The following is a 25,945-nucleotide window of genomic DNA, read 5'->3' as shown; positions in this document are numbered from 1 at the left end:
TTGAGTCTGTTCATACTGCATAGTGACATGATGAAACAATTCTGATTAATTTTCTGTGCTTAGTGTTTGAAAGGTTGCTACTTAAGGCTAAAAGGTGCTGGCTGGTTCTCATGTTCCTGTTATCAAGCACAGCACAGCAAAAACACCAGGGTCAACGTGTTCTTAGACCTTTGGAATAGAAGTTGACCAGACTTCTCCAATTAAAAATCATGCACAAGGCTTCCCTCGTGGCACAGTGGTTGAGAGTCCGCCTGCCGATGCAGGGGACGCGGGTTCGTGCCCCGGTCCGGGAAGATCCCACATGCCGCGGAGCGGCTGGGCCTGTGAGCCATGGCCGCTGAGCCTGCGCGTCTGGAGCCTGTGCTCTGCAACAGGAGAGGCCACAACGAGAGGCCCGTGTATTGCAAAAAAAAAAAAGAAAATCATATACAGTACACATGACATTGTTTTAAAATAGATATAGAGCAGAGGTTCTCAAATGGGGATGATCTTCCCCCCATAAGGGACATCTGGCAATGTCTGGAGACATTTTTGATGATCATAACTGGGGAGTGCTACTGGCATGAAGTGGGTGGAGACCAGGAACGCTGCTGAGCATCTTACAATGTTCAAAACAAGGAATTACTCCCTACAAAATATCAAAAGTGCCACGGTTGAGAAATCCTGCTTTATTGATAGCTATCAGCTGGTCTTCTTTTATTTCCCTAGAACTTTTCTCTTCATATCTTATTAAGGGCTGTTACAATCTGTCAGTATGTTTGTGTTCCCCCAAACTTCACATTGAAGTCCTAATGCCCAATGTGATGGCATTAGGAGGTCGGGCCTTTGGGAGGTGATTAGGTCATGATGGTGGAGTTCTCATGAATGGGATTAGTGCCCTTGTAAAGGAGGCTCCAGAGAGGCCCTAGTCCCTTCCACGTGAGGACACAGAAGTCTGCGACCTGGAAGACGGCCCTCACCTGACCATGCTCGTACCCGGATCTCAGACATCCAGCCTCCAGAACTGTGAGAAACACAGTAGCTACCCAATAGCTTATAATTTTATTATAGTAGCCTGAATGGACTAAGACAGGGACAAACTTGAGGACGAAGATATGGCAGCAAAATAGTTTGGACCAAGTAAAAACTGAATTAGGTCTATGAAGTATTTTACTAGCACTGGGAGTTGCCTGTTGGCCCCGATTTCCTGCTCAGACTTACAGCTAAGACACCACAGGTGTGGATGCCCAGCATTAGAATGTTCTTAGCAGTCTTCCGATGACTCAAGGATCAGAAGGTTGTTACCATGGAATCATTCACACCAGCACAATGGCGCTCCTCCAATAATGTATTTATTTACATGAAAACACCGTTTTATACAAATTGAAGACAAATCTCAAAGGGTTTGTCTAGGCTTGCCTTCCACATTCCCTGATTTTGTCCCTTCCACTTCCATTTTTCGTTTTTTTTTTGGTATCATAAATAAAGTGTTTCAGACTGCGTGAAAGAAACGGAATCTACCTCTTCTTCCCCACCCAAAATTACTTTGAATATTTAACATCCATAGTCATTCTTCAAAGAAAACTCTTGCCCAGCATCATTTTATTTAATTTATTTATGTAATACAGTGTAGAAAGCTATCATGGTCATAAGCAATGATTCTGTACAATCATCCTGCAGAAAATTTTTGGGGAGAATTCTTGGTAATTGGAGACCAGCAGAGCAATCCCATCCCACCCTCCCCCACCTGTAAAAGTGCTTACAATGAACAGGGATTCTTTTATTTATCAAAGATCCGAAGATACGTGGACAAAAAAAAGTTTCAATTCTCAATGCCTAATGTGTGCACATAAAACAGGCACAAAGAAATAAACGTGTATCCTCATAATTCCTATATAACAAATATAGCAGAAGCAGCAATCTGTACAGTAAAATGCCATTGTGGAAAAAAAAATCCTCTAACTCATTTGGAATACATAAAAATGTTTAACTTTAAAATGCATAGTGATCAGGAAAAGAATACTTAGGCAAGAGAAGCAGCTAAACTCCCACGTTCACATGAAGCATCCCCCATCGATTCTTAAAGCATATTTCAAAGTAGGACTTAACTGGGTCACAAACCACAAGAATAATATACAACTGGCTAAGGGGCTATGTGATAAATAATCAGGAGGGAATCTATTCATGCACTAGTTCGATACAGCTAAATTCTTTACAGTACACAAAACCCATTAATAATGTAGTGGAGAGACCGAAATATGAAGAGAGAGAATACATTACTGATTTGTATATTAATTCAAGTTCAGGCATCTACTTGTGTTACAGCACAGCTGTCGAAAGGCGATAATGAGTAAATAATAAAACAGAAGGGTTTGTTTCTTTCCACATTATTCTCTAAATGAACACCGATGGGTTGTGAAGCAATGGTTTTGCTGTCCAACTTCAGAGGCTGCTGCGGTGGTGGTCTAGTTCTGCATCTGCTCAAAGAACTTGTAAGTTGGGTTTTCGTAGCCATTCTGCTGCATCTTGGAGAGGTGGCGCTCCTCTGGGGTCACAGCAGCGTCAACCTGCAAAGCAAGAACGAGGACAAATGCGTTAAGAAAAGCAATCTTTTAAGAGTGCACACGGAGAAGCAGTAAAAAGATAAGGTGCACTGTACTCTTTTCTTGCCAAGATTTGAGAACACCCACAGTTTTCCCTCTTTCTTCACCATTTTGACATGGAGCAGAACGCCTGTGCCCACCAGTTATGCAGATGCTCCATCTATCACTAGGTGGCGCTTAAAACCTTGACCTGCTGGCTTTGCTTGCGAAGCGCTCATTGGTTGCTTCCCCAACTGAATAGTAACTGGATACATCTAGGGCAATAAATATTTTTTTCTTCCCCTGTTGGCTCGAAAAAAGACAAAAGGCTTCCAGGAAAGACTCCCTTACTTGAAAAGTGTGGTGTTAAGCTAGAAAAAAAAGCCAACAGTATTACGGAGAGAGATTCAGCAAAGTAGAAAGGAAGACTGCTGAATAACTCCCCAAGCTCGTTTTAGTTTGTCTCCGTGTTCACTAAATTTAAGATGTTAAAGAAAGACTCTTTTAATTAAAATAATGATATAGGTATATCAAAAGATATTAAAAGACACAGAAAGAACATGCTGTTCCAGATTATTATTTTTTAACGTAACATTAAGATTCTAAAAGTATGTCATCCGAAGGTTTAAAGAGATTCCCTCTGTGATATGGTGGTTCCCCTCCAAGATCAGGCCAGCAGTTGTAAACTTGTGTTCCTCCCCTCAGTGTCACTGTTAGGCCAGAGCTACACTTATTTACTCTCTGCAGGCTGGGCCAGGTGTGTGTTGGGGTGTGTGGGGAGATGTTTAGGTTTCTACTATATTTGCTGTACCTCAAATAGTCCACAGACGAGAGGAAGCAAATACTTAACTCTTTGCTGAATAAATGAAAGCTTAGTTTTGTTATAATTGCTTTAAAACGTCTGTAAAACCAGTGGAAGATGGAGAAAATCAACACAAATTTAATCAGAGTGAAGAAGCATGTCTTCCACAGGAAAGGGTAAGATGTGCTGTCCAGAAGTTGTTTTTTCTTTCAAAGGGATGTTTTCTATTCTGTACATGATGAGATCGGGGTCCCTTCATCATTTCCAGAATGCCGCAGGCCTGTTCTCCACTGTCCAGTGCTGCAAAGTGACATCTAGCTCCTGAAGCAGCTTTTCCCCCTGAACCCGACGAAGGACAAACACCAGAGTGGGTGTGTTGGTGCTAGGGCACTAGGTCTAGGGGATGGAGGGCGACTGATACACCATGACTAAACCACACCGGCTAATGAATAATTTAGACCGAAAGCATGGTGCAGTCACTATGGAGTCTCCTCAGTAAACCAAACATAGAACTACATACGACCCAGCAATTCCACTTCTGAGTATGTATCCAAAGGAAATGATATCACTATCTTGCAAAGATACCTGCACCCCAATGTTCAGTGCAGTATTATTTACAATAGCCAAGACATGGACACAAACTAAGTGCCCATTAATGGATGAATGGATCAAGAAAATGTGATACACACATGACGGAATATTATTCAGCCATAATAAAGAAGGGAATTCTGAAGTTTGCGACAAGATGGATGAACCTTGAGGGCATTATGCTAAGCAAAATAAGTCAGAGAAAAAGACAAATACTATAGGACTTCACTTATATGTGGAATCTAAAAAAACCCAAATCATAGATACAGTGAGCAGACTGGTGGTTGCAGAGTTGTTGAAATGGGTGAAGATGGTCGAAGGACACAAACTTCCAGTTATAAGTTCTGGGGGTGTTGTGTAGAGCATGGTAACTATAGTCAACAATACTGCATTGTATATTTGAAAGTCGTTAAGAGAACAGATCTTCAAAGTTCTCATAACAAGAAAAAAATTGTAATTATGTGAAGTGATAGTTGTTAACTAAACTTATTTGGGTAATCATTTCACAATATATACATATATCAAATTATCATGCTGCAAACTTAAAACTAATAGTGTTATATGTCAATATATCTCAATAAAGCTGGAGTAATCTGGTTCCCCCAAGGTTACTTTGTATGACTCCACCTCATGGACCAATTGACACCTTTCAGTATGGTCATGAGTTGGAATGATCACCTTGGCTAATCTCAAGGCAGCTGGAATAAAAAGACGTAAAATTCCCCTCAGAGGACATGGCTCAAATGGATGCTCACCATCGCTGGCCCTGGGGGAATAATCACTGGTGTTTTCTCATCCCTTTCTCCTCCTTTGATCTGCTCTGTTGTCAACAAATGAGGTCACCTTGCTTTAATTGGCAATTGTGTCATTAGCCACTAACTTGTAAGTTAAAACGCCGTCATTAAAGGTCAGCTTCCTGGTGGGCTTCCCTGGTGGCACAGTGGTTGAGAGTCCACCTGCCGATGCGGGGGACATGGGTTCGTGCCCCGGTCTGGGAAGATCCCACATGCTGCGGAGCGGCTGGGCCCGTGAGCCATGGCCGCTGGGCCTGCGCGTCTGGAGCCTGTGCTCTGCAACGGGAGAGGCCACAACAGTGAGAGGCCCGCGTACCGCAAAAAAGGTCAGCACCAATAACAAGAGATTTCATTCATTCTCCAAATCTGCTTGCAGGAAACAGCCTGTCTGCAGCCCTATGCCATTTGAATTTGGGCTTCTTTTTGCGCTGTGCCACCTCTTAACTGAGATTTCAAAGAATGTGGAGATTAAAAAAAATCTTGCCAAGGAGATCAAGCACAAAGCTGCTATGTTTCTGAGTGTAGAAGAAAACATAGCGCTGCTTGATTGTTGGAGTATTAAACTTGTATCTCCCCCTGGAGCCAACGTCAACCCTCATACTGGCTGCGTTCATCAAGGACAGGGGAACACCTGGCAACTTAATAGTTGATCTTCTCTTCAAAGGCCAAAGCCCAACTCTTTAAGAGAGCGCTGCCAGTAAACGCGAGGCTCAGAGGCTGTATGCAAGTCAGGCAGCTAACTTTCCTGTCTTTTCTTGGCCTCTTTTCTACTTGCTAATCCTCAGGACCCTTTGCCGCTGGGAGGGCAGCTGTTCGGCCAGTCCTGCAGTGAGGCGGCTTGGCCCTCAGGCCTCAGAGGGCTCAGGAGCTACAGGAGAAGGGACTGCCTTTACAACATGGTACCCAAGGAGTGTGGATTGCATCTTTTTATTCCCAACCCCTCGAGAGCTAAAAGTGAAACACAGTACTCATGTCCATGGATAAACCTACCACTGAAGGAAGGGCAGCAGGTAAGGGGGAGCCTTTCATCCCAACAAGCCTCAGCTATCTGTCACTCACTATTTCCCTTCAAACGGAGCTGGGGGAAGATGTAGCCAGTGGTGCTTATTCTGGAAGAAACCACAGAACAGTGGAGTGGGGGACAGGATCCCCATCTGCTCCCCGGGGCAGGAACATGTGTCACTTGCTGAGATGAAAACCCACCCGGCACAGCACCTCTGAGTGTCCCCTCTCTGGACTTTCTGGACTTGATGGGAGTAGTGACTGATCTGAAGTCTTCATCTTTGTTAGAGACCCCGGGCCCCTGAGCTGCACCCCACCTTGGACTTCCACGGTCACTGCTGCTGACACACACTGAGAACTGAGCCCAAAGAGCCTGATTCATCTGGTCCTAATACGACCTTGAGTAGAACTTTTGACTACTGTTTGGCTAATGCCCTCTTCCTACCCCTTTCTCCCTGAACTTGACTCTTTGGAGCTGTTTATTCCTTCACTATATCCAGAAGAATTTATAGCTCAACCACTAGACTGTAGACATACAATCTATTCGGGTCTCTCCTTAATTTCTAGATACCCCTGCCATCCCGTTTCTCGTGTAGGTACTTTAAGCTTGGAGGAGGGCCAGTGGACACTGTATTTTAATTTTATTATGTATAGTAATCAGCAGGATGTGTGTTGATGGGTGTCCCTTTATGCATGGCCCAACAACAGAATCCCGGCCCCTAAGACTTCCCATTTCAGGTCATCTAGGTGGACAAAGAATGGAGGATAAGATAAACTAAACATGCAAAATAACCGGAGAGTGTAAGAACATCAGAAACACCAGGAACATGGGAAGGAAAAGCACAAGCAAAGAGAACAGCAATGACGTTTTCAAGCTAATGGTTTACCCCTTCTAGTAACCTTGCAGTATTGGTTTTCTACTCTACAGTATACATGTTCATTTTCTAATTATATTTCCATCTCTTTATAAGTAGTTCAGTGATATTTAGTGCCTACATCAAGTAATTCTTCAGGCATGCCCTGGAACTCTCCCGCTATGCTGAGGACTTCCTTTGACCTTCCAATTTCTCCTCCTGCAGTTCACTTCCAGCCACCTGAAGATTTTGAGTCCACCTTCACTTTTTCTTACCATTGCTTCCAATTTAACCTGACCAATCTGTCTGACTGCTATAGTGGTGGCTAGGTGCCTCCACTAAAGATTGACTTTTTGCCAGGAAGAAAGGACCCATAAGGACCTATTTTTATAATGTCACCAATCTGATAGCACATTCATTAGAAAGAGTCATATGCCATATCTCCATAAAAAGCTAAATAAGCAACTCTTTTCTTTAGATCATTCATGAGATGACTGGGGGCGGGCATGGGAGACTTCTGGTGTTCTAGTTATCAGATCTGTGAAAGGAAAATTTTTTCATGTTCTTCAATAAAGAGAATTTGTGCCCCCCCTTCTTATTAAAGATGAGAAGTAGTGGACATACTACTCCAATATATATTTTAAAATATTCAGTGTCAACTGACATCAGTGTAGAAAAGGCCTGTCTGCTACTAAACAGAACCTGGGGTCAATGGGCTTTGCAGAACCTGATTACAGCAGGACAATGGTGGGTAATTCAGCAGGCGCTGGGATACTCAGCCACCAGAGATGGTGCACACGTTTGGGAAACAGAACAACGGAAGGCTATCTTGTCACTGCTTGAAGCACAAATGAAGCACTGTCATCTCCTTGGGAAACCGTGGCTAATGACTTACAGGCTGAATCTCTAGCCCTATGACTAAGCAAGTCACTAAATCAATATTTATTGCTTAGTTTTTCCAAACAAAAACTAGCAACTGCTCATTTCCACCGGGTAACGATTCTATTAATAAAAGTACTGGGCTTGCTTTCACTTCCACACCTCTGTGATCTTCTGCAGGAATCTTTTCCTCTAAGAAGGAGCGATTTCCTGGACACCAAGGCTTTTGTCGTGATTTCTCCTTCATGCACGGATGGCGTGAAGTGTGACTGTATTCTGTTCTGACAGACTTAGACCCATCCATCTGGGAATACCCATTTACTCATTTTTGTTCTTAGTGAAATAAGGTTACTCATTAATGAAATAGGTTAACCAGAGCTGGCAATAAACTTATTTCCACGTCTTTGAGGGTGACAACCTGCTAAGACAGGCAGAGAAATGTGTGTGGGAGGATCACTTCGTTCGGCGTAGATTCTGAGAGCAATCATGTTGAAACCCCCCAGCACCCTGCATCACCCAGACCACGTGAGGCACCCTAGGTGTCTAGGCTGGGTTGCAGCTCTCTGTGTCCAAGTGCAAAACCACCACAGCTAGACTATCACCTTCCTAAGGGCAGGGATGACGACGAGCACCTTAGATGAAGTTAGCCTGAAGTTCCTCAAGCTCTGTGTTGAACACTGGCTCAACACGGAGTTTGAGAAAGGGTTACCTAAGGAATGGAGAGAAAGGAAGGCCTTTCCAGGGAAAAAGGGATGGTTTCCTGGCTCTTGACAACATCGTTACTTTAAGGAAGAAGGAAGTGAGAGGAAATGAAGAAAAGAAACACAAAAGGAGGTGGGGCAGTCACTCTAGAGGTTCCTAGTTGCTCTCAAGTAGCTAACAAAATAAATACCAAGAGAAGGGCTGATCGACTGCCTTCCCTACAAGGATGCCTTCTGGTTTAAAAATTAATTAATTTTTTTTCAGAACTCATGTTAAAGCATCAACTGCTCTAATATTCCAAAACCAAGGAGACTTTTCTTGCTAACTAACCAAAAGAAACATTTAACCTAGGCAGCTGTAAGAAGGCTTAAAAGGTGACTAGTGAGAGACTAGTGAGCTTGGAGACAAGGAGATACCATTTTCTACTCCCTAAGGTTTGCTTAGACAACAAAGAGGCAGGAGTGGTAATACTATATATACATCAGTGATTCTCAAAACTGACTGCATGTCTGATTCAGCTGTGAACATTTTCTACACTCAGATTTCCAGCCTCTTATTTAGAAATTCTGTTTTCCTAGGTCTGGGGTGGGACCTGGGGAATGTGTCCTTTGAAATCAGTATCCGGTAAGTCTCATGTAGAATCATGGTAATCACGGCAAAGAGCCCCTGAGATGCCTTGTTTTACCGCCCAGCATCACTGGCCTCTGTTATGGGCGGAACTGTGTCCTCCCCAAATTCTGAGGCTAAAAACCTGATCCTTAATACCTCACAATATAACTGTATTTGGAGGGTCTTTAAAGGTGGAATTAAGGTTAAGTGAGGTCATTAGTGTGGACCTTATGCACACTAATCCTTATGCACACGAATCCTTGTCCTTACAAGAAGAGGAGATTAGGACACAGACCTGCACAGGGGAAGGTGATGTAAAGGCACAGGGAGGCCACCTATGAGCCCAGGAGAGAGGCCTCAGGAATTGTGAGGAAATACATTTCTGTTGTTTAAGCCACGCTGTGGCTTTACTATGGCAGCCTGAGCAAACCAGTATAGGTTCTTTGTCCTTTGGCACCAAAGACGGGCACTTTGATAAAAAGGAAGCCACCGCTTGGGTAGATTCATCAGTTCAAGGCCATTAAAATGTATGATTATATTAAAAAAATTTAAATGGGCTTTTGAATTATTCAAGTATGAAAACAGGTTGTTTTTTTTTTGCTCAAACATGCAATTAAAATGAAAAAAAATTGTTTTGAGTAGAAATGAGATTACTGATGCTAATAATGCTACTAATAATACATCTTATACTGTTTCAAAGGACAGAAGCTCAGAAATACTACTATGAAGAGCAGCGCCCCACACTTCATGACGTCGTCATCGCTTATTTATGTGCTCACCCTCCTGTCAATCACTCAGTTCTTATACATCTTGCCACCTATTTCCTGAATTCATACATTTCTCTGTCCTTTAGCACATCTACACCAGGATGGACATGGAAAACAAGACTCAAAACCTATTTCCATCAGCAGCTCCTGTAAACAAGGAGTCTGGATGTTCCAAGTGCTGAACTAAATGAGGTTTCTGGCTTTGCCACAAACTTAATTTATTTAAACTGTTCCTGCCCTCCTATAATCAAGAATGGTTTGGAGCACATTTCCTTGGGGTTAGTGAGAAGTTTAACTCACTGGAAATATCTGAACTTTGCTCTGATGGAAAAAGCAATGGACAGGATGTGGGGAAATCTGTACTGTGAACTTGGCTCTACGGAATTTGACATTGAAAGGACATGTCTTCTGTCTGGGTCTGTTTTCTCATCTAGAAAATGAGAAGATCAATTAATTGATTATTGAGATCTTTTCAGCTCTAAAAATTCTAAACTTCTCAAGATGTATTAATTCACTTTCCCTAACAGTTTCCTAAAAAATACATATACTGTGAGGTTCCTCCCCTAAACCCTGCATTTTAAATGCATATGAAGAACTTACTTGCACATTTAATTTTATTTTAAAATATTTTGTATCATGGGTTTAAGGCATCATATTTGAATCCCGCAGCTTACTCTATTTTGTTGGTGTAACTCGCTACCTCTGTGCTGTACATACTCTTGTTTCTCACAGGTTGGGGTGTTTGGACAGTCTCAAGTAGATGTAATTGTCACTTTGTGGGTCTTCTCTCCACCTCCAGTGCCACTGCACTAACACCTTGAAACTAAGATATTTCAGGTGGATGTGCAGGGTGACAGGTTAAAGGTCTTGAACAACCTTGTATATTTCACTCAGCCTTTTGGTATAATGTGATTTTCTGTGAGACTTTAAAGGTAAGACTCTTTACTGAAAATTATTTACTATTACCTGGCTTGAGTTAGAAATGAAATTATTTAAGATAAAAAAATCCAGGAATAAGCGTGCTTAAAATTTTTTTTTTTTAAAAGCAGGCTTCCACTTCCTTTTTTTCATTTGTGACTTCTGCTGTTATTTTTTCTTTTAAATGTCTGTAATCACAATATCTGTAATCACAATATCCGTAAGCCAGGCATTACCATTAGTATTATTTTGATATTTCAATACAAATTATAAGAAGTTGAGATAGCAGCATATATCCCCAATGTCTCGATCACAGTAGTTATAAGTTGGAATGAATAAAAACCAGAAGCAAGAAAATAGCTGCAACTTGAGCAGCAATATGGATTGTTTGTTCAAAGAGATACTTGGATGATTCTTCGTCTAACACCCAGCAAGATTTTCTTCATAGTCTTTAACTCCCACCTGCAAACATGCAGCCACGTTTACCTACCTCCACCACACCATGATGGATGGACGTGTACTGTTTCTTCTTTAGCATCACCAGGGTGATGACAATCACTGTTGCTATGACAACACCGCCTACCATGAGTCCAATGATTGCACCTTTGTTTGAACCCACGTCTTCTGCAAAGAACACCTGGAAAACAAATGCAAGAGAAAGGATTGTAATTGCGGGAGATATCTGGATGAGGTATGTGAAAAGTTTCAGTATATTCGGTACATATTTTATGCCGTAAGTTTGAGTTGTTGGTCACTCAATTATTTGGTGCGTACTTGAAAAAAAACCCCACACTCTACTTACTAAGAATGACATCTGTAGTCTATAGAATGATGTACAACATGTGGCTTCCCCAGTTTTAGGAAGTCCACTTCGCTCCATCCCCCACATGTCTCTAGAAAGGCAAAACAGAAGCCTGCAGGGACCTGAAACCCTTTGACAGATGGAACATTCTGTAAGAGGGGGACGGCAGCTCTCGGATCTATCAAACACTGGAAAGGCACGGATCGTGATTATGAAAGGAGGTCAGTATTTTCCCAGTCACAGCAGGTTTAAATTGGGAGACCTGACGCATGACCGCTATGCCTTAGGTGCTTTTCCAAACTATAGATGCCCTCATTTCCTTAGAGGGACATTTTAAATACATAGGAACAAGCATTCTGAAACAAAGGCATTAAACAGAAGAAAAAAGGCATCTTGTTACCTACTTTCAGCCACAATAATTCAGCAAGACACTAATTAACCTTGAGAAGCATAATGCTTAAAAGGCACTTATTTCAAAGAGAAGAAGTAGTAGGCAACAAGATAGGAATTTTAATAGCCACACATTAACACATGCTTTCGTACTATGTTGTCCCTGGCAACTCAACTAAAAATGTTGTTTTATTCTTGATGTTTATTTGTGTTAAACATGAAAAGAATTTAGAGAATACTGTAAAGAAGAAATTTATTCAGTGATAAATTTATTACACTACATTCCTTCATACTGTTTATAAATGCAAGTCATTATTTTTTCAACTTTACTTGAATGGAATTATAAAAACACACTGCAACTTTTATCATTTTTTATGTAAGGAGATGATCTTATGACAGATCATCTGGCCCAGCTACTACTGAACATATACCACATTTGCTATGTAAATTAATAAAAATAGCTCCCTAAATAATTCTTTTAGTATAATCTCAAGACAGTAAAATGACTGACTGTCATGGCTAGAACTAACATCCTAGCAGTCTGAAAAGGCAACATGAAGTACAGCAAATAAAGCAAATTTCTAAGAGTTTTACTTATGGTATATCTGCAACAAAATTAGAAACTGTTCATAATTATACCCCTTTCTAAACAAATATGCTCACTCAAAATATTTATAAAAAGCAAATCATTAATTAGCTAACGATAAAAGTATGAGGTAATCAGAAATGAATGCAAGTCTGGACATCTTCCTATGTCTTTAAGAAAATACTGTAATTCTGTAACATTTATTGCACTAATTATAGTACATTATTTCATCAACTAGTTCAATAGAGGGAGCTGATTCTCTCAATTGCTGCTTCTGCCATTAGTCACGGTCATATTACAGGAGTTAGTGTAATTGCGGAGATGGGCTTTTATGACACAGGCACCAGAAAACGCAAATCCACACATTAATCTTCAGCTCTCTGCCCCACCAGCTTCCAAATCCTCAACAGATTCCACAAGTTGTTATTAACCTCTTCAGCATCAGCCAGATCAAGAGTGCCCCTGATTCTATAATAACTGACACTGGATTAACTTGCCAACGAAAACCGCACTTCAAAAAGTTCCCTGTGCTTTTATCAAAAAGATTATGGGAGTTAAAATGCAAATCTGAATCTCAAGTCAATTTTGAACTTGCCTCAATTGTTTAGAGTGAAAAGAGGCATACACTATACTTTATAGGGGTTTCTGTTGGAGTTTAATACTTGGATTTGCAAATTTTATTTATAAATAGTGGAAAGACAGTTTCTCCTTGAAAGGGAAAAACACATGTATACACACACACAAACAAAAACAAAGTAAGTGCCTGAGAGAGTCCTTCTCAAGTATTATTACTGATTTCAGAATTTGATTACCACTTTTGTTCAATACTGAATGTGCAACAAAATTGTCTTCTTTATTAGTTTAAGCCACTTGCTGGGCTTATTTACTCTTAAGATGGGAGGACCCCTAACATAATGCAGGACTGATTTATCTGAAGCTTTCGGTAAAGGTTTTTATGTAACCTTAAGGGAGATGGGTGCCTTTTGATTTACTCCAATTCTAACATTTTGGGGGAAAAAGGGTAATTTTGTCTGAAAAGGAAGCCACAGTCTTTCTTGCCCAAGCCTTCTGCTGAACACACTGCTGGGAACATAATGCAGTCTGGCTCACCTACCCCTCTACCTACCTCCAGGGAGTCCCAACCATCCCACTCCCGAGGAAAAATTTAAAATGTGGGGAGGGGAAAGAAAGGAGGGGTGAGAGAGAGACGACGAAGCCCAGGGGAAGAGTTTACAAATGTGAAATTAAGCCAGCGGCCGTGAAGCTGTTCTGTGAACCCAAGCAGTGTTTACACGTGTTTTATCTGAGATTTCCATCCTTCACACAAGCCTATTATAAACCTGATTTCCTAGAAAACAGACAGGAAGTTTATTAAAATGGCTGCTAGAATACAAAGTAATTCCACTTTAAGCCCAACGTGGGCTCAGCTGCTTTCTAGACCTAAAGAACTACTATATAAAGAGCCTCTTTTTCTTTTCTTCACGTTTTCATGATGATCCTATAGACAAGTGTTTTATTTTCGTTTTAATCTTTTCCTTGACTGGATTTCTGACCCAAGAGGAACGAAAGTCATTTGACAAGACAGAGTGGCCTGAAGAGGTAGATTATGTCACGTACCAATTTTTGATGATGAACTTCATATCCTGAATCATGTCGGAACTCTGCATCCATCTTCACTTCCGAAATCTCTTCCGTCTTGATATTTGTCAACCCCGAACCTGCATGATACCATAAGCATTATACCATAATCAAAATACGCAGGCCAGTCCATTTGTTTTATCTATAAACAATAACATTACAACATAAAGCCTACCAGAAACTTCTTTCTAGGCCTGAAGTTAGAGGAAAATGGATTAATGACTTTCTTCCAGAAAATGACACCCTATATTTAAATCCTTAACCACTACCTATTTTAAACAAAAATAAATTAAAGATTAAAGAAATTTGCACTTCAGGCTTCTATTGCCTTTAAACACATGCTATAATTTTTTTTTTTTTTTAAATGGGGAAAAAGACAGAAGTTAAATGCTAGTTGGGAGGCTGGAAAGGATTTGCTCCTAGAATATACTCGCTTGCTTTAGGTGCTTATTGTTTAGCCTATTATATGTCTTTTTCCATGTGCTCTCATTCCTTCAGAAAAAATAATAAAAGGCTTTAAAAATGAGCATTAATTACCTGGCAGAACAAAACTGCTACTTTAGGACTTTGTTCCAATTACAAATAAATTATGTTCATGCATCTATGCAGTGAAGCACTGTAAAAATCATATCATTTATTTAGTTAAGTGATTTAGTTATAGATACATAATGTAAATGGTTCATCTGCTGAATAAAGAACTGCAGTACATAATGTTTGAAAAATGCTTCTGTGGGACTAACAATTTCTAACATGCTAACTCTTCTTTCTCTATAAATTGCTATATGATTCTTACACTAATTGTTATAATGAATTTAATTTTTCAGATAGTAATTTGAAGCTTAAAATCAAAACGCAAAGTAATTTTTAAAACAAAAGGTGAAATTACAAAGTATAAATATCGTTTCCACGTTGCAGCATTTAAATATCAAAAGTCAGAATTTTAGGATGAGAATGGCTTCTAAAATCATCTCTTCTCTGGTGTTCCCACCCAGGGGTAAACTCTCAGCTCTACTTAAACAGAGACGAATTATCAGTTTGCCTCCATTTTTGGACAGCTTTGTCTACTAGAATGGCCTTTCTTACATTAAGCCAAAATCAGTTTCCTTATAACTTCCACTCTGTTCAACATAGAGCAAGCCTAAATCCCCCTTCTGCACTGTAGCCTTGAACAGATCAGACACCCAAGGAGAGGCATCATGTTCCTGCTGATTCTTCTCTTACTTGGGCTACATGTTACCAAGTTCCTTCAGCTCCCATGGGACCTGATTTCCTGCTTTGGGTCTATCAACTCTTACATCTTGTCTACAAGGTGCTGTGAACCTTGTTACACATCTTGCTGAAATTGAAAAGCAATGTCCACAGCGTATGACGTGCCAGTCTAACAGCACAGTCTACACAAAGAGAAATGAGGATAATTTTACAAGATCCAGGGAACCCACGCTGGTTGTGACATATCACTGATTCTTGGTCAACTATTCAGAAAGCTTCCATTTAATAACCTACGTGAAAATGGACCCAAGATCAATGTCAGTCTCCACCTGGCATGTAGATTGTGATGCTGTCTTCTCTCCCTTCGGCTTGTCACAACTACATTTTCTTATCCCTATCTTCCAAGTCCACAAAGATCAGGGAGAGGGGTTCTACGATCTTACCCTCAAGTTCTCCCAGCCCATGATTTATAAGAACTTGGACTTGAGTAGAGAAGTGTGGTAGTTTAAAAATATATCCACAAATTTGTGGATGCTCCTCCCAGCAAGAGGTGGGATTGGGCTTCCCTGGTGGTGCAGTGGTCGAGTCTGCCTACCGATGCAGGGGACACGGGTTCGTGCCCCGGTCCGGGAAGATCCCACATGCTGCGGAGCGGCTGGGCCCGTGAGCCATGGCCGCTGAGCCTGCACATCCGGAGCCTCTGCTCCGCAATGGGAGAGGCCACAGCAGTGAGAGGCCCGCGTACCACACACACACACACACACAAAAAAGAGGTGGGATTTAATTCCCTTTTCCTCAGGTGTAGACCTGATATAGTGACTTGCTTCTACTGTTAGAATATGGCAAAAGTGATGGGGTATGACTTCTGAGACTGGGTCATACCAGGCAGCTTCCTTTGTATTCTCTCTCTTGGATCACTTAGTCTGGGGAAAGCCAGCTGCCATGTTGTGAGGACACTCAAAAGTTCACATGGTGAGGTACTGAGGTCTCCTGCCAACAGCCATGTGAGTGCGCCATCTTGGAAGAAGACCCACCAGCCCTAGCCAAACTTCAAGCCCTCAGATGATTGCAGCTGTGGTAGATGTCTTGACTGCAACCTCCTGAGAGACCCTGAGCCTGAAGCACCCAGCTAAACCATGTTTGAAATCCTTGAAATTCATTATAAGAAGGTAAATGTTTGTTTTTAAGTTGCTAAGTTATGGGGTTATTTATTGCATAGTAATAGATAACTATTACAAAGGGCTAGTGCCTTGTTTTCTCATCTTCACCTGTCTTGGACTTGCCTTTCCTTTAACAAAAGACCATCCTGTTTAATATACACATGAAAGACAGAAGCACAATCAAAGCGGGACAGTTTTCCATTCTCTCTCATCTTTTAACTGGTCCACTCACTGACTGTCCCGATTCCTAACCCCATCCCAAGAGCTGTAGGGCTCTCTATTCTTATTTATGTTTTTGCTTTAAAATGATGAGCATTTTCTAATAAGTTTCATCTTATTCTGACCTCTAATCTTCCTGATACAAATGTTTATTGGGCTGTGACACTAATGACACTTTTATTTCTCATTAGTTGTATACTTTTATCTTTCTACAAACCCTTTTAAATCTGAGGTCCCTTTAGAACCAAAGTGATTTCTTTATACCTTACCCTCTTTCTGTCATCGGGATCTAACAGTGCAATAGTTAAAATTATATTTCTGAGATCTTAAGAACACTCTCTTGAATAGTCTTTCCTTCTAGAAAAACCCACACTCTTTCTGAAAGGACACAAAGATTACTTTTAATAGTCAAAAAATTTCAAATTCCTGTAGCAAGTCAGAACAACAGATAATTAATTATAGCACAATAGTTTGCAGGACTCAGCGGAAAGAGCTCTCCCTAGTTCATTTTTGTACAGCATGTATAGTCATTCTTCTATATATTAAGCAAATGTCATTAAAAAGGGGAAAAAATTAATAAGCTTGCACCAGGAAAATGTCACTGATAATAAGCTGAAACTGCATATAGTGATATGTGATGAGAAGTTTTAAATAAATCGCAGGGACCTTCACTTACAGTTTTACCACATGCATTTTCCGAGTTGTCCTGATTCCACTCTAAGCTCTGACACCAGGCTCTCAGTAAGAAGGGAAGCATGTTCATTTGAAGAAGGAAAGCATGTCCTTCAGGAAACCTTTCTCAAAGGATCTGGTTTCCTTTATTAGGACTGGAGAAGCGTGGTTAAAATTATAGTGGAAAGGGTAAGTTTTCCACCCTGTGAAGAGTCTGCTAATGTACAGACATAGCTCAGAGATACTGCAGGTTTAGTTTCAGACCATTGCAATAAAGTGAATATTGCAATAACGTGAGTCATACTATTTTTTGGGGGTTCCCAGTGCATATAAAAGCTATGTTTGCACTATACTGTAGTCTACTCTGAAAAACAATGTGTGTACCTTAATTAAAAATGCTTTGTTGCTAAAAAATGCTAACCATCATCTAAGCCTTCAGCTAGTTGTAATCTTGCAATAGTAACATCAAAGATCACTATCATAGATCACCATAATATAATAACAACAAAGAAGTTTGAAATAATGCGAAATTACCAAAATGTGACACAGAGACATGAAGTGAGCAAATGCTTTTGGGAAAATGGCGCCAATAGACTTGCTCACTTCAGGGTTGCCACAAACCTTCAGTTTGTAAAAAATGCAACATCTGTGAAGAGCAATAAAACGAGGTATGCCTGTATTTGTCTCCTTTATTCTGGTCAAATGGTGTTACTTGTCCTTCAGAGTCTATTTCTCTCTGGAAATAAGCCCAGGGGAGTAGCTGTAATGGTCACCATCCCTAGAAATCACCACTGATATTAAAGGTGTTCCTTCCTGGACACTACATTCTAGAAGTTACTGTACCCTGTTATTTCAGATATGGAAGTCAAGGAGAAGTCATTTTCCTCAGTTGTGATTATACAAAAGCCCTTTCTTTACTTGTTTCAGAGTGACAGCAGTGATTATTTAAAAAACAATGACATCAATTGAATAACATGATGTGACAATCCTGGAAAGAGTTTCTAAGTTTGGAAAATCTAATGACATAATTGAGCACGTTAGACTCAAACACGTGGTCTCATAAAGTGTGATGATGAAGAACCGAAAGTAATGCTAGAAAACACAGGGGGAAACTGGTCCAAATGCTCAAAAGACTCACTACAAGCACAAAAATATAGAGCATACGTATGTCTTAAGACATACGCAGCAAATAGGACTGTTCATAAACATACCTTAGCTAGAATCTCCCTCACTTCCTATCTGAGCATTCTTTCCCTACTATGGCCCTCTTCTATTGGGGAACCCAAGACTTACAATAGTATAAGAAAGGAAGTTTGGCCCAGGCCATTCTCTCATCTATCTGTATAGAACATTCCCCTCTTCTTTGACAATGGATGTGCCCAAAACCTATCTTAAAGCTCATCTCCAGCAAGTGCCCTGATTAACGCACCCCTTGGTTAATGTCCCATCTGCTCAAATCACAAACAAACATCACAAGGTGGTTTACAGTTTATGTTACTTTGTATTTCCGTGCCTTTCTAATTCCATCTCATCTTTCTAAATACACAAAGTGTGGTCTTTCTATTCAAGCTCCTGAGAACAGGGGCCTTATTACTTAATTTCTTTTGACCCTCCAAAGCAGTTGGAAAGTCTTTGTGAAATATCAAAATGAGCTATTGCTATTGTTACAACAAAGACTTTAGAAGGAGCTTCTTCCCATCTGTATGTTACCTCTAAGTATTCTCAAGCTCTTCCCTTAAAACAAATTGTTTTTGTTTAAGAATGTATAGAAAAGTCCTTTTCACTTTAGATTTTTTAAAAAAGGAAAAAAATCAACTTCAGTGGTGTTACCTCTTCCTGGGTATTTCAATAGGAACATAATTGCCCAGTGTGCTCCATGTAGCAACTTAATAAAATTGGTTGAATGAGCGCTTCTAATTCACATTTCATGCTTGAAGATGAAAAGCATCTCTTCCTTTAAAAATAAAGTAGGAAGTGCCATAAAAAAGGCCCAAGGCAAAGGACCAACCTAAGCTGGTATCAGCTGCAGTTAGAATGGAACGGACCCTCACTCAGCCTTGGGCCCTACCAGTGGGCTGAGCAGGCTGGGGATGTGTCAACTGCTGGTTCTTTGAAATTTATTTGTGTGACACTGGCAATAAGGAAGACGTTAGAAGAGCTGAAACTGGGTCTGACTTACTATAATTTAAATTTCTCTGAAAAGCCCTACAGAAAGAGATTCATAAAATCAAGGAGATTGGCTGTCAAGATGTGTCACTCCACGGCCCCCGCTGCCCTGTTAATTATAGCGCAGAGGCATGAAGGTGCCACAAGGCAGACACTGAATTTCTCGTCAGTGATTGTGGGGGGAAGCAGATGGAACCTGAGCCTGTACTGGCAGAGAGGGGCAGGGGCTGCTCCTGGCCCGGCTGCTGACTGCATCTCAACCTGGGAGCAAAGGTCAAACTCCTTGTGTTAACATCTCCATATGAGGTTAATGCCCTGTTCCTAGTACCGCATGGGGACATTACGAAGATACAGAAGAAAACATTTATGGGTAGGTTTGCACTGTTGGGAGTAAAATCTCCCCAGAGTATATATAGACTTGTCAATTCAGTAACTTCTCTTTTTGATTCATTGAACGCAATGGGTACTTATCAGTTGGGCGAGGTAGTGCATGGGGTCAAAACCAGGCATGTATGTGCTTTTGTTGGGTGTGACATTATTCTTAAAGCTAAATTTGAGACATAGGAAGGTGAAAGTGTGTTTCTTCTTAATGCTTGGGAAACTACCAAAAAAAGAAGTGTCCACAGGGAGATCAGCTCGGTGCTTTCTGACCGACTGGAGGGTGGGAGGGAGGGAGACGCAAGAGGGAAGAGATATGGGAATATATGTATATGTATAACTGATTCATTTTGTTATAAAGCAGAAACTAACACACCATTATAAAGCAATTATACGCCAATAAAGATGTAAAAAAAAAATAAATAAAAAGAAGTGTCCATATCAGTGTTAATGGGAATTTTAAGTACTATAAAAAAATAAAGAACTTGTATGGAAAATTAGGCACATACCTCAGCTGCGTTTTAGACACTCATCAAGAATAAGTATATATAACCCACAAAAGATAAAATGGAAATACTTCTGGGCTCTAAAGATATTCCAATTCTGATATTTTTAGGAACTCATGTCTACTTGAAGAACTGACTCAAGTTTGAGCCCAGTTCAGTTAGAAATGGACCATCCGGATACCAAACAAGAAAGAAAGAATGAGATGTTCCAGCAGTAACCAGGTCGTCACCAGCTAGAGTCTGCATCTGTGTAGGTTTCCATTCTTGAGGACCAACAGGCTCTACAGAACCCTCTCCACCAGAAAATCAAAAGAAAAAAACAAACGTTGGAAGGGCTCCTTTTTATTGTTTCAAAAGGAATGCTCAGAAAGCAAAAAATTGATCGCCTAATTAGGAACTTGGGAAATGAAGTGTAAGGAAAAGCAAAGGGGAGTTTTAAAAAGTTTGGTTTCCATGGTCATTTCAAACCCTGCTTCTCCATATCTGCAATTCAGAGAGGCTGACCCCCAAGAAAGGGGCTGCGTCTGTGCAAGCGCGAGATGCGGAGGGGCGGAGGGTCACCGGGATATACCTGGTCGAGTGGTCAGTCCTCGGTCGGCGGCAGGGCGGGCGTCAACAGGCTCGACTGGGCACAGGAAGCAAGATACACGGAAAGCAAACAAGACAAATCGAGATGGTAAGTCGTGGCTCCTGAACACAGCGCAAGGAAAAGCATGTGCAATACACAAGTTATAAAAAAAAAAAAAAGCAGCTGGAAAAGAACCACAGTGAGTTAATCCTGAGCATCAAGGATGGGAGGGGTACCACTTCAAAAGGCTTATCGCTCTTGATGTGCCAATCCTACTCCTTAGTTTTCTAATAAATGTGCTCACCAGGATAAGATACGCGGCAACATCAAAGAAGAGGGGCTGGGAGTGTGGGTTTTCCTCTCAGCGAATTTAGAAATAGTTTCTTGGCTTTTGATTAGAAATAAAACACATTATGCCCAGCGCAGTGGAAAATCTTAAAGATACCTCCTTTTACAACTATCCAATCTTATCTTTCTTTTAATCTTATTTTATTTTACAGTTAATTAACTACAAAAGGACTCCATTAAATCGCCAGGAGAAATGCAAATAGGAATTTATCAGGAGAGGAACGTTTCACCACATAATCGGCCATTTAGCGAATCCAATTTGTTCCCAGTTTGAGGGTAGAAGAGGTAAACCAGAGTTTCCTCCCCCTCTCTCTCTATTTTTAAAGACTGGTTTCTATTTAATAGATGACATAGAGTTGAAATGTGTGAAGTGCAAATACTTCCTTTCATATTTGTCGACTTTCACAATTTTTCCTTTGCGAGTATTCTGGGTCTGACCCAAAGAAAACATTGCAGTCAGCACAATAGTGCCCACTGTTGTTGACCATTAGCTGGTATTTCCAAAGTGCTTCTGACTCTCAGAAAATATTAACTTGAACTTACCCTGGTCTTTGAAGAAACAGGCAAGGGAAAGAAACAAAGCTTTTAGGATAAATAATGGACAAGGGGCCAGTGAAGCCATGAGGGAGGATAAAGCCTCTTGGGTAAGGTCTGGGAAATATAAAAGTAAGAAGGTAAGGAAAAGTGAGCAGAGGTGTCCATGGGATGAGAAGGTGTGCTCGACGGGATGGCATTTGGATCAAAAATTTCAGTAAGACCATACAGCTTACTGATGCACGCAGCCCGGGCATTCAAAAATGGGATTATAAGCCCAAGTCGATTTTGAATGCCACACGTTAGCAGGGAACAGTAAGGGAGAAGAAAGTGGCAGCAAGCCAAGTCTACAAAATAGGAAAAAAAAATGTTGCTGAGAATACCAAGACATTTGGATGTATCCAAAGAAAAAGGTGGTTTGGTCCTTTATCATGCAGCCTGGCAGCACCGTAGAGGAGAAAAGGAGGGCGGAGGCATCTAAACCCAACATTTACAATGCAGGCGACTTGGGGCAAATGATCACATCTGAGGCTGTTTCTTCACAAGTAAAATAGAAATAATAACTTATCTTCTAATTGCAATGAGGAACCAAAAATTTTAAAACTCCATTTCAAAAACTCTCAAATACTATAAAACTCCATTTATTAAATATCCTATTTATGAAATATTCTATGACAACTATTGTGAGGATGAGTAACACTCTATTCGTGTATCAGATTAAGACATACTTCCTTCTGCAACTCACAAATACATTTGAACAATACTGTTTGTATTTCATCCTTTTTCCCATCCGCAACAATGTATGGTGAGGGACTTTTTATTACTCCTTATAAAATGGTGTTAACTGAAGGATTGTTGTACTTTTTGAGAGCTTCCTGATGACAAGAGCCCCAAATGGTGCTTCAGTTGAAGGTAAGAATGTACCAAAGCAAACTCACAGAGCAAAAAAGTAACTTAAAGTGATTACCTTCATCAATGGTTAAATCATTAGAAACTGTATTCCACTCAGGGGAAAGCAGTTGAGTTTGTGGTTTAAATTTGGACTGAAGATGTGGTAGTCAGGCTAGTCTCAGGGTCCATTTTAATGCCACCACTTGTTTTCTCTGTGCTCTTGGGCAAACCTCCTTCTTTCTGAGCTTCTGTTTTGTCACAAGGAAGCTGGGTTTTTCCAGGGCTCAAATGTGCACACACATGCCAAAGACCCTTACAAATGATAAAGCCCTATTCCATAATTACTCAAGGGAATATGGAAACACATCACATGCGCATAGATAAAGGTCTGAAAGATATTACCACAAAAAGCTGTCATTAGTTTATTCTGGGTGAGGAGATCATTCCTAGAAATTTCTCTGCCTTTCTGTTTCAAGGTTCGTGTATTATTTGAAAACAGTAATAAAACTATATTTTTCAGGAAGATAAACAATAATAATTTTAGTGACTTAAACTGCAGTCTGCTTTAACAGTGTGAGGCTGATTTAATATGAGTAAATATTCAAAAAATAAGTAACTCGTGTTCAGTGATCAGACATCAATAATTAAAAGATAATTTCATCACTGCAAAAAAGAATATACATTGACAAGAAAAAGGAGTGCATTACTCCCCAATCCAAAATAAATACTTTCTAATTTTTCAAATGGACCATTACTAGTTGAACCAGCAAGTAACTTCAATATAGTGTTCAAAACATGTTACTTTGGCTGTTTAGTAAGTTAAACATTAGAAACAGATTGTCTTAAAGAGTTAAAATAGGCAGAAATATGTTATTCTACTGCCATCAGCAGCTCTGAATCAAACAGTCCCCTATAAAAAGAGAGAAAGAAAATGATGGAAGCGCTAGGACTTTTGAGTTTCTTAGCTCTGGCATTCCTTGTAATAGACCAGTTCTAAGCTAAATGCTGCCCAGCACAGCCTCCCCTCCCCATCAGGCCTAAGGTGATGGAGGAATCAGCAGGAAATCAGTTTTACTCGTAGATAAGAGGGGCCTGAAAAGCCCTGGCTTGCAGGTTTGATGAAAGACATTATTTAATCTCAATTTCCCCATTTAAAGTGCTTTGTTCATTGCTGCTTTATGGCTAAGCGAAAATGTACGAGAGGGCAAATTCACAATGCAGTTACACAATACTATGTTACAAGACCTAGTGTGCCTCATGAAGAATATTATAGTGTTTTGTGTATGTATTATATACACAGACAAGCTGACTGCTGGCCACAAAAACTTTCTGGTGGCCACTGCATTCTTCCTCATCTTCAGGCTGTTCTGGTCAGGCAGTCATGAAAATGCAGAGCAAACACAAATGCTATCAGCACAAAAGCTTTCAGCCAGATGATTTCACAATCCATGAGAACAACTGTTTTATGAACAACAGCTTCACTTCAGTTTAGCCATTTCAGTTTTGTGGCTCAACCACAGAATAACAATCCCTGAAGGCAAATCGCAGCTGGTCAAAGAGCCTAAAATATTGGAAAACTGTGTTTGTGATATGCTTATTTTTTCAATATAAATTAACAGAATGCTTGAGTGTCTGACTCCCTCTGTGGACTTGACTGATTGTTCTTGAGAAAAACAAATTTTTGGTAAGCGTTCGAAGCTCTGATAATGATAAGGGTTGCATGAACAATGAAAGGAAATCCTTTGAGAATTTTAGATATTTTCAATAGCTTTGTGTGCAAGCACATGTCTGTAAGATTAACAAGGAAAAGGCTCTGGGGAGAGGGAGAAGAGGAAGATGGGGAGAAAGGGTAAGATTTTAGGACTGTTATACGGCTTGTTATATTCATTAATTTTAAGGATATACTGTTTGGGTGTTAGGGTGACTCTCTGAGACAAGCTGGTAAAACCTCTCTAATATGATCCTGGTTCTATTTAAAAACAAACAAAATAAAACCAACCAACCAACAAAAAACTACCACTGAACATTTACTACATTCTAGGCACTTTGCTAAGAGTTTTCCATACCATCTCATTTAATGCTCACACCCTGTCTCTGAGTTAGCAATTATTACCAACTTTATTTTACAGACTAGGAAGCAGCCCGAGAGGCTCTGTGACTTGCCCAAATCACGTAGCAGCGCTGGAATTTAAACTCTGATGCACATAATTCTGTAGTGTGGGATGTTGATATGATGGGAGAAGGAGGGTGGACATTACTGGCTTTTAGTGGCTGGGGACCGGGGATGCTAGATGGCATGCACAGGGCAATCCCACACAAATAAAAATTGTCCTGCACCCTACACAGCTTCCTAAATTCCTGTTGGACATTTATGTATTTACGATTATGTGAGTCCAAAACCTAATTCAGCTTTATATATAAACACAATGCATTTCTGCACAGTTCTTACTGTAGATCTTCCTGGAGCTCACCATTGGATAAAATGAAGAAAGAAAAACTAATTCAGGGCCCCTGTATCAGTCTGCATCTGTATTTGTCACATCCATAAGGGGGCAAACACCTGACTGCCATTGTTTCCACTGGTAGTCAAGCCTGAACACTCGTTGAAACACTTACTGTAAATTACATCCATGGTATTGACTCCCCTACCAAACTCTGTCAGTTCAGTTTAAGATTCATTGTTAGAGAGACTTTTCAAAATGTTATAAAAGGAGTGGTGGTCTGATGATGGTGAAAACCAGAACTCAAGCTCTGAGATCTTACATATTATTGCCTCCAATACTCTTATGTAAGATTTTGCTGTTTGTCAATAACACCCTTATTTAACAAGAATATTAGCCCTTTTTTTTTTTTTTTTTTTGGCGTTACGCGGGCCTCTCACTGTTGTGGCCTCTCCCGTTGCGGAGCACAGGCTCCGGACACGCAGGCTCAGCGGCCATGGATCACGAGCCCAGCCGCTCCGCGGCATATGGGATCTTCCCGGACCGGGGCACGAACCTGTGTCCCCTGCATCGGCAGGCGGACTCTCAACCACTGCGCCACCAGGGAAGCCCTGAATATTAGCTCTTTTGATGAGGCCTAGGCAATGTAATAGCTGTATCTTGGTCAGGGATCCAGAGGCACTCAGTCATGGACTTTGTCCAACTGGGCACCTACCTTGGCAATACTCAAGGGCCCTGGTGTGTGTGTTCAGTCCATTGCTGTTCTGGGGTATCTCCAAACCATTTTTGTTCTTGACCTTCCAAAAACTGATCACCTTGGGTAAACTGATCACTTTGGGGAAACCCAGGATAAATCCAGTTTTTTTTGGATTATTTGGCAAGAGAAGGAGAAAAAAAAAAATCACAGCTTGCTTTCTAACTTGTACCATCACTGCCTTGTTTCTTGTTTGATTTGAGGGAA

The 25,945-nt window shown here is 40.6% G+C and overlaps 1 protein-coding gene across 6 annotated transcripts in view; it reads right to left on the bottom strand.

Annotated features, from left to right (window-relative positions):
• Positions 1-1,315: 1,315 nt before the first annotated feature.
• The window catches only part of APP (amyloid beta precursor protein), a 272,613-nt gene continuing 247,983 nt past the window's right edge, over positions 1,316-25,945 (bottom strand). For 3 of the 6 annotated variants that reach the window (XM_030880952.3, XM_030880954.3, XM_030880956.3), the window contains 4 exons: positions 20,774-20,827; positions 13,872-13,972; positions 10,967-11,113; positions 1,316-2,546 (listed from right to left, as the gene is read on the bottom strand). In XM_030880952.3, coding sequence (XP_030736812.1) covers positions 2,445-2,546; positions 10,967-11,113; positions 13,872-13,972; positions 20,774-20,827 — 404 coding nt within the window. In that variant the 3' untranslated portion in view covers positions 1,316-2,444. The remainder of the gene's footprint in view (positions 2,547-10,966; positions 11,114-13,871; positions 13,973-20,773; positions 20,828-25,945) is intronic. The other 3 variants (XM_030880953.3, XM_030880955.2, XM_030880957.3) reach the window with 1 other exon arrangement.

This window comes from Globicephala melas, chromosome 4 (assembly GCF_963455315.2).
Source record: "Globicephala melas chromosome 4, mGloMel1.2, whole genome shotgun sequence".
In the NCBI taxonomy this organism is placed as follows: Eukaryota; Metazoa; Chordata; class Mammalia; order Artiodactyla; family Delphinidae; genus Globicephala; species Globicephala melas.
Note: the sequence above shows the minus strand (reverse complement) of the source record. Positions and strands in the feature narration are given on the sequence as shown.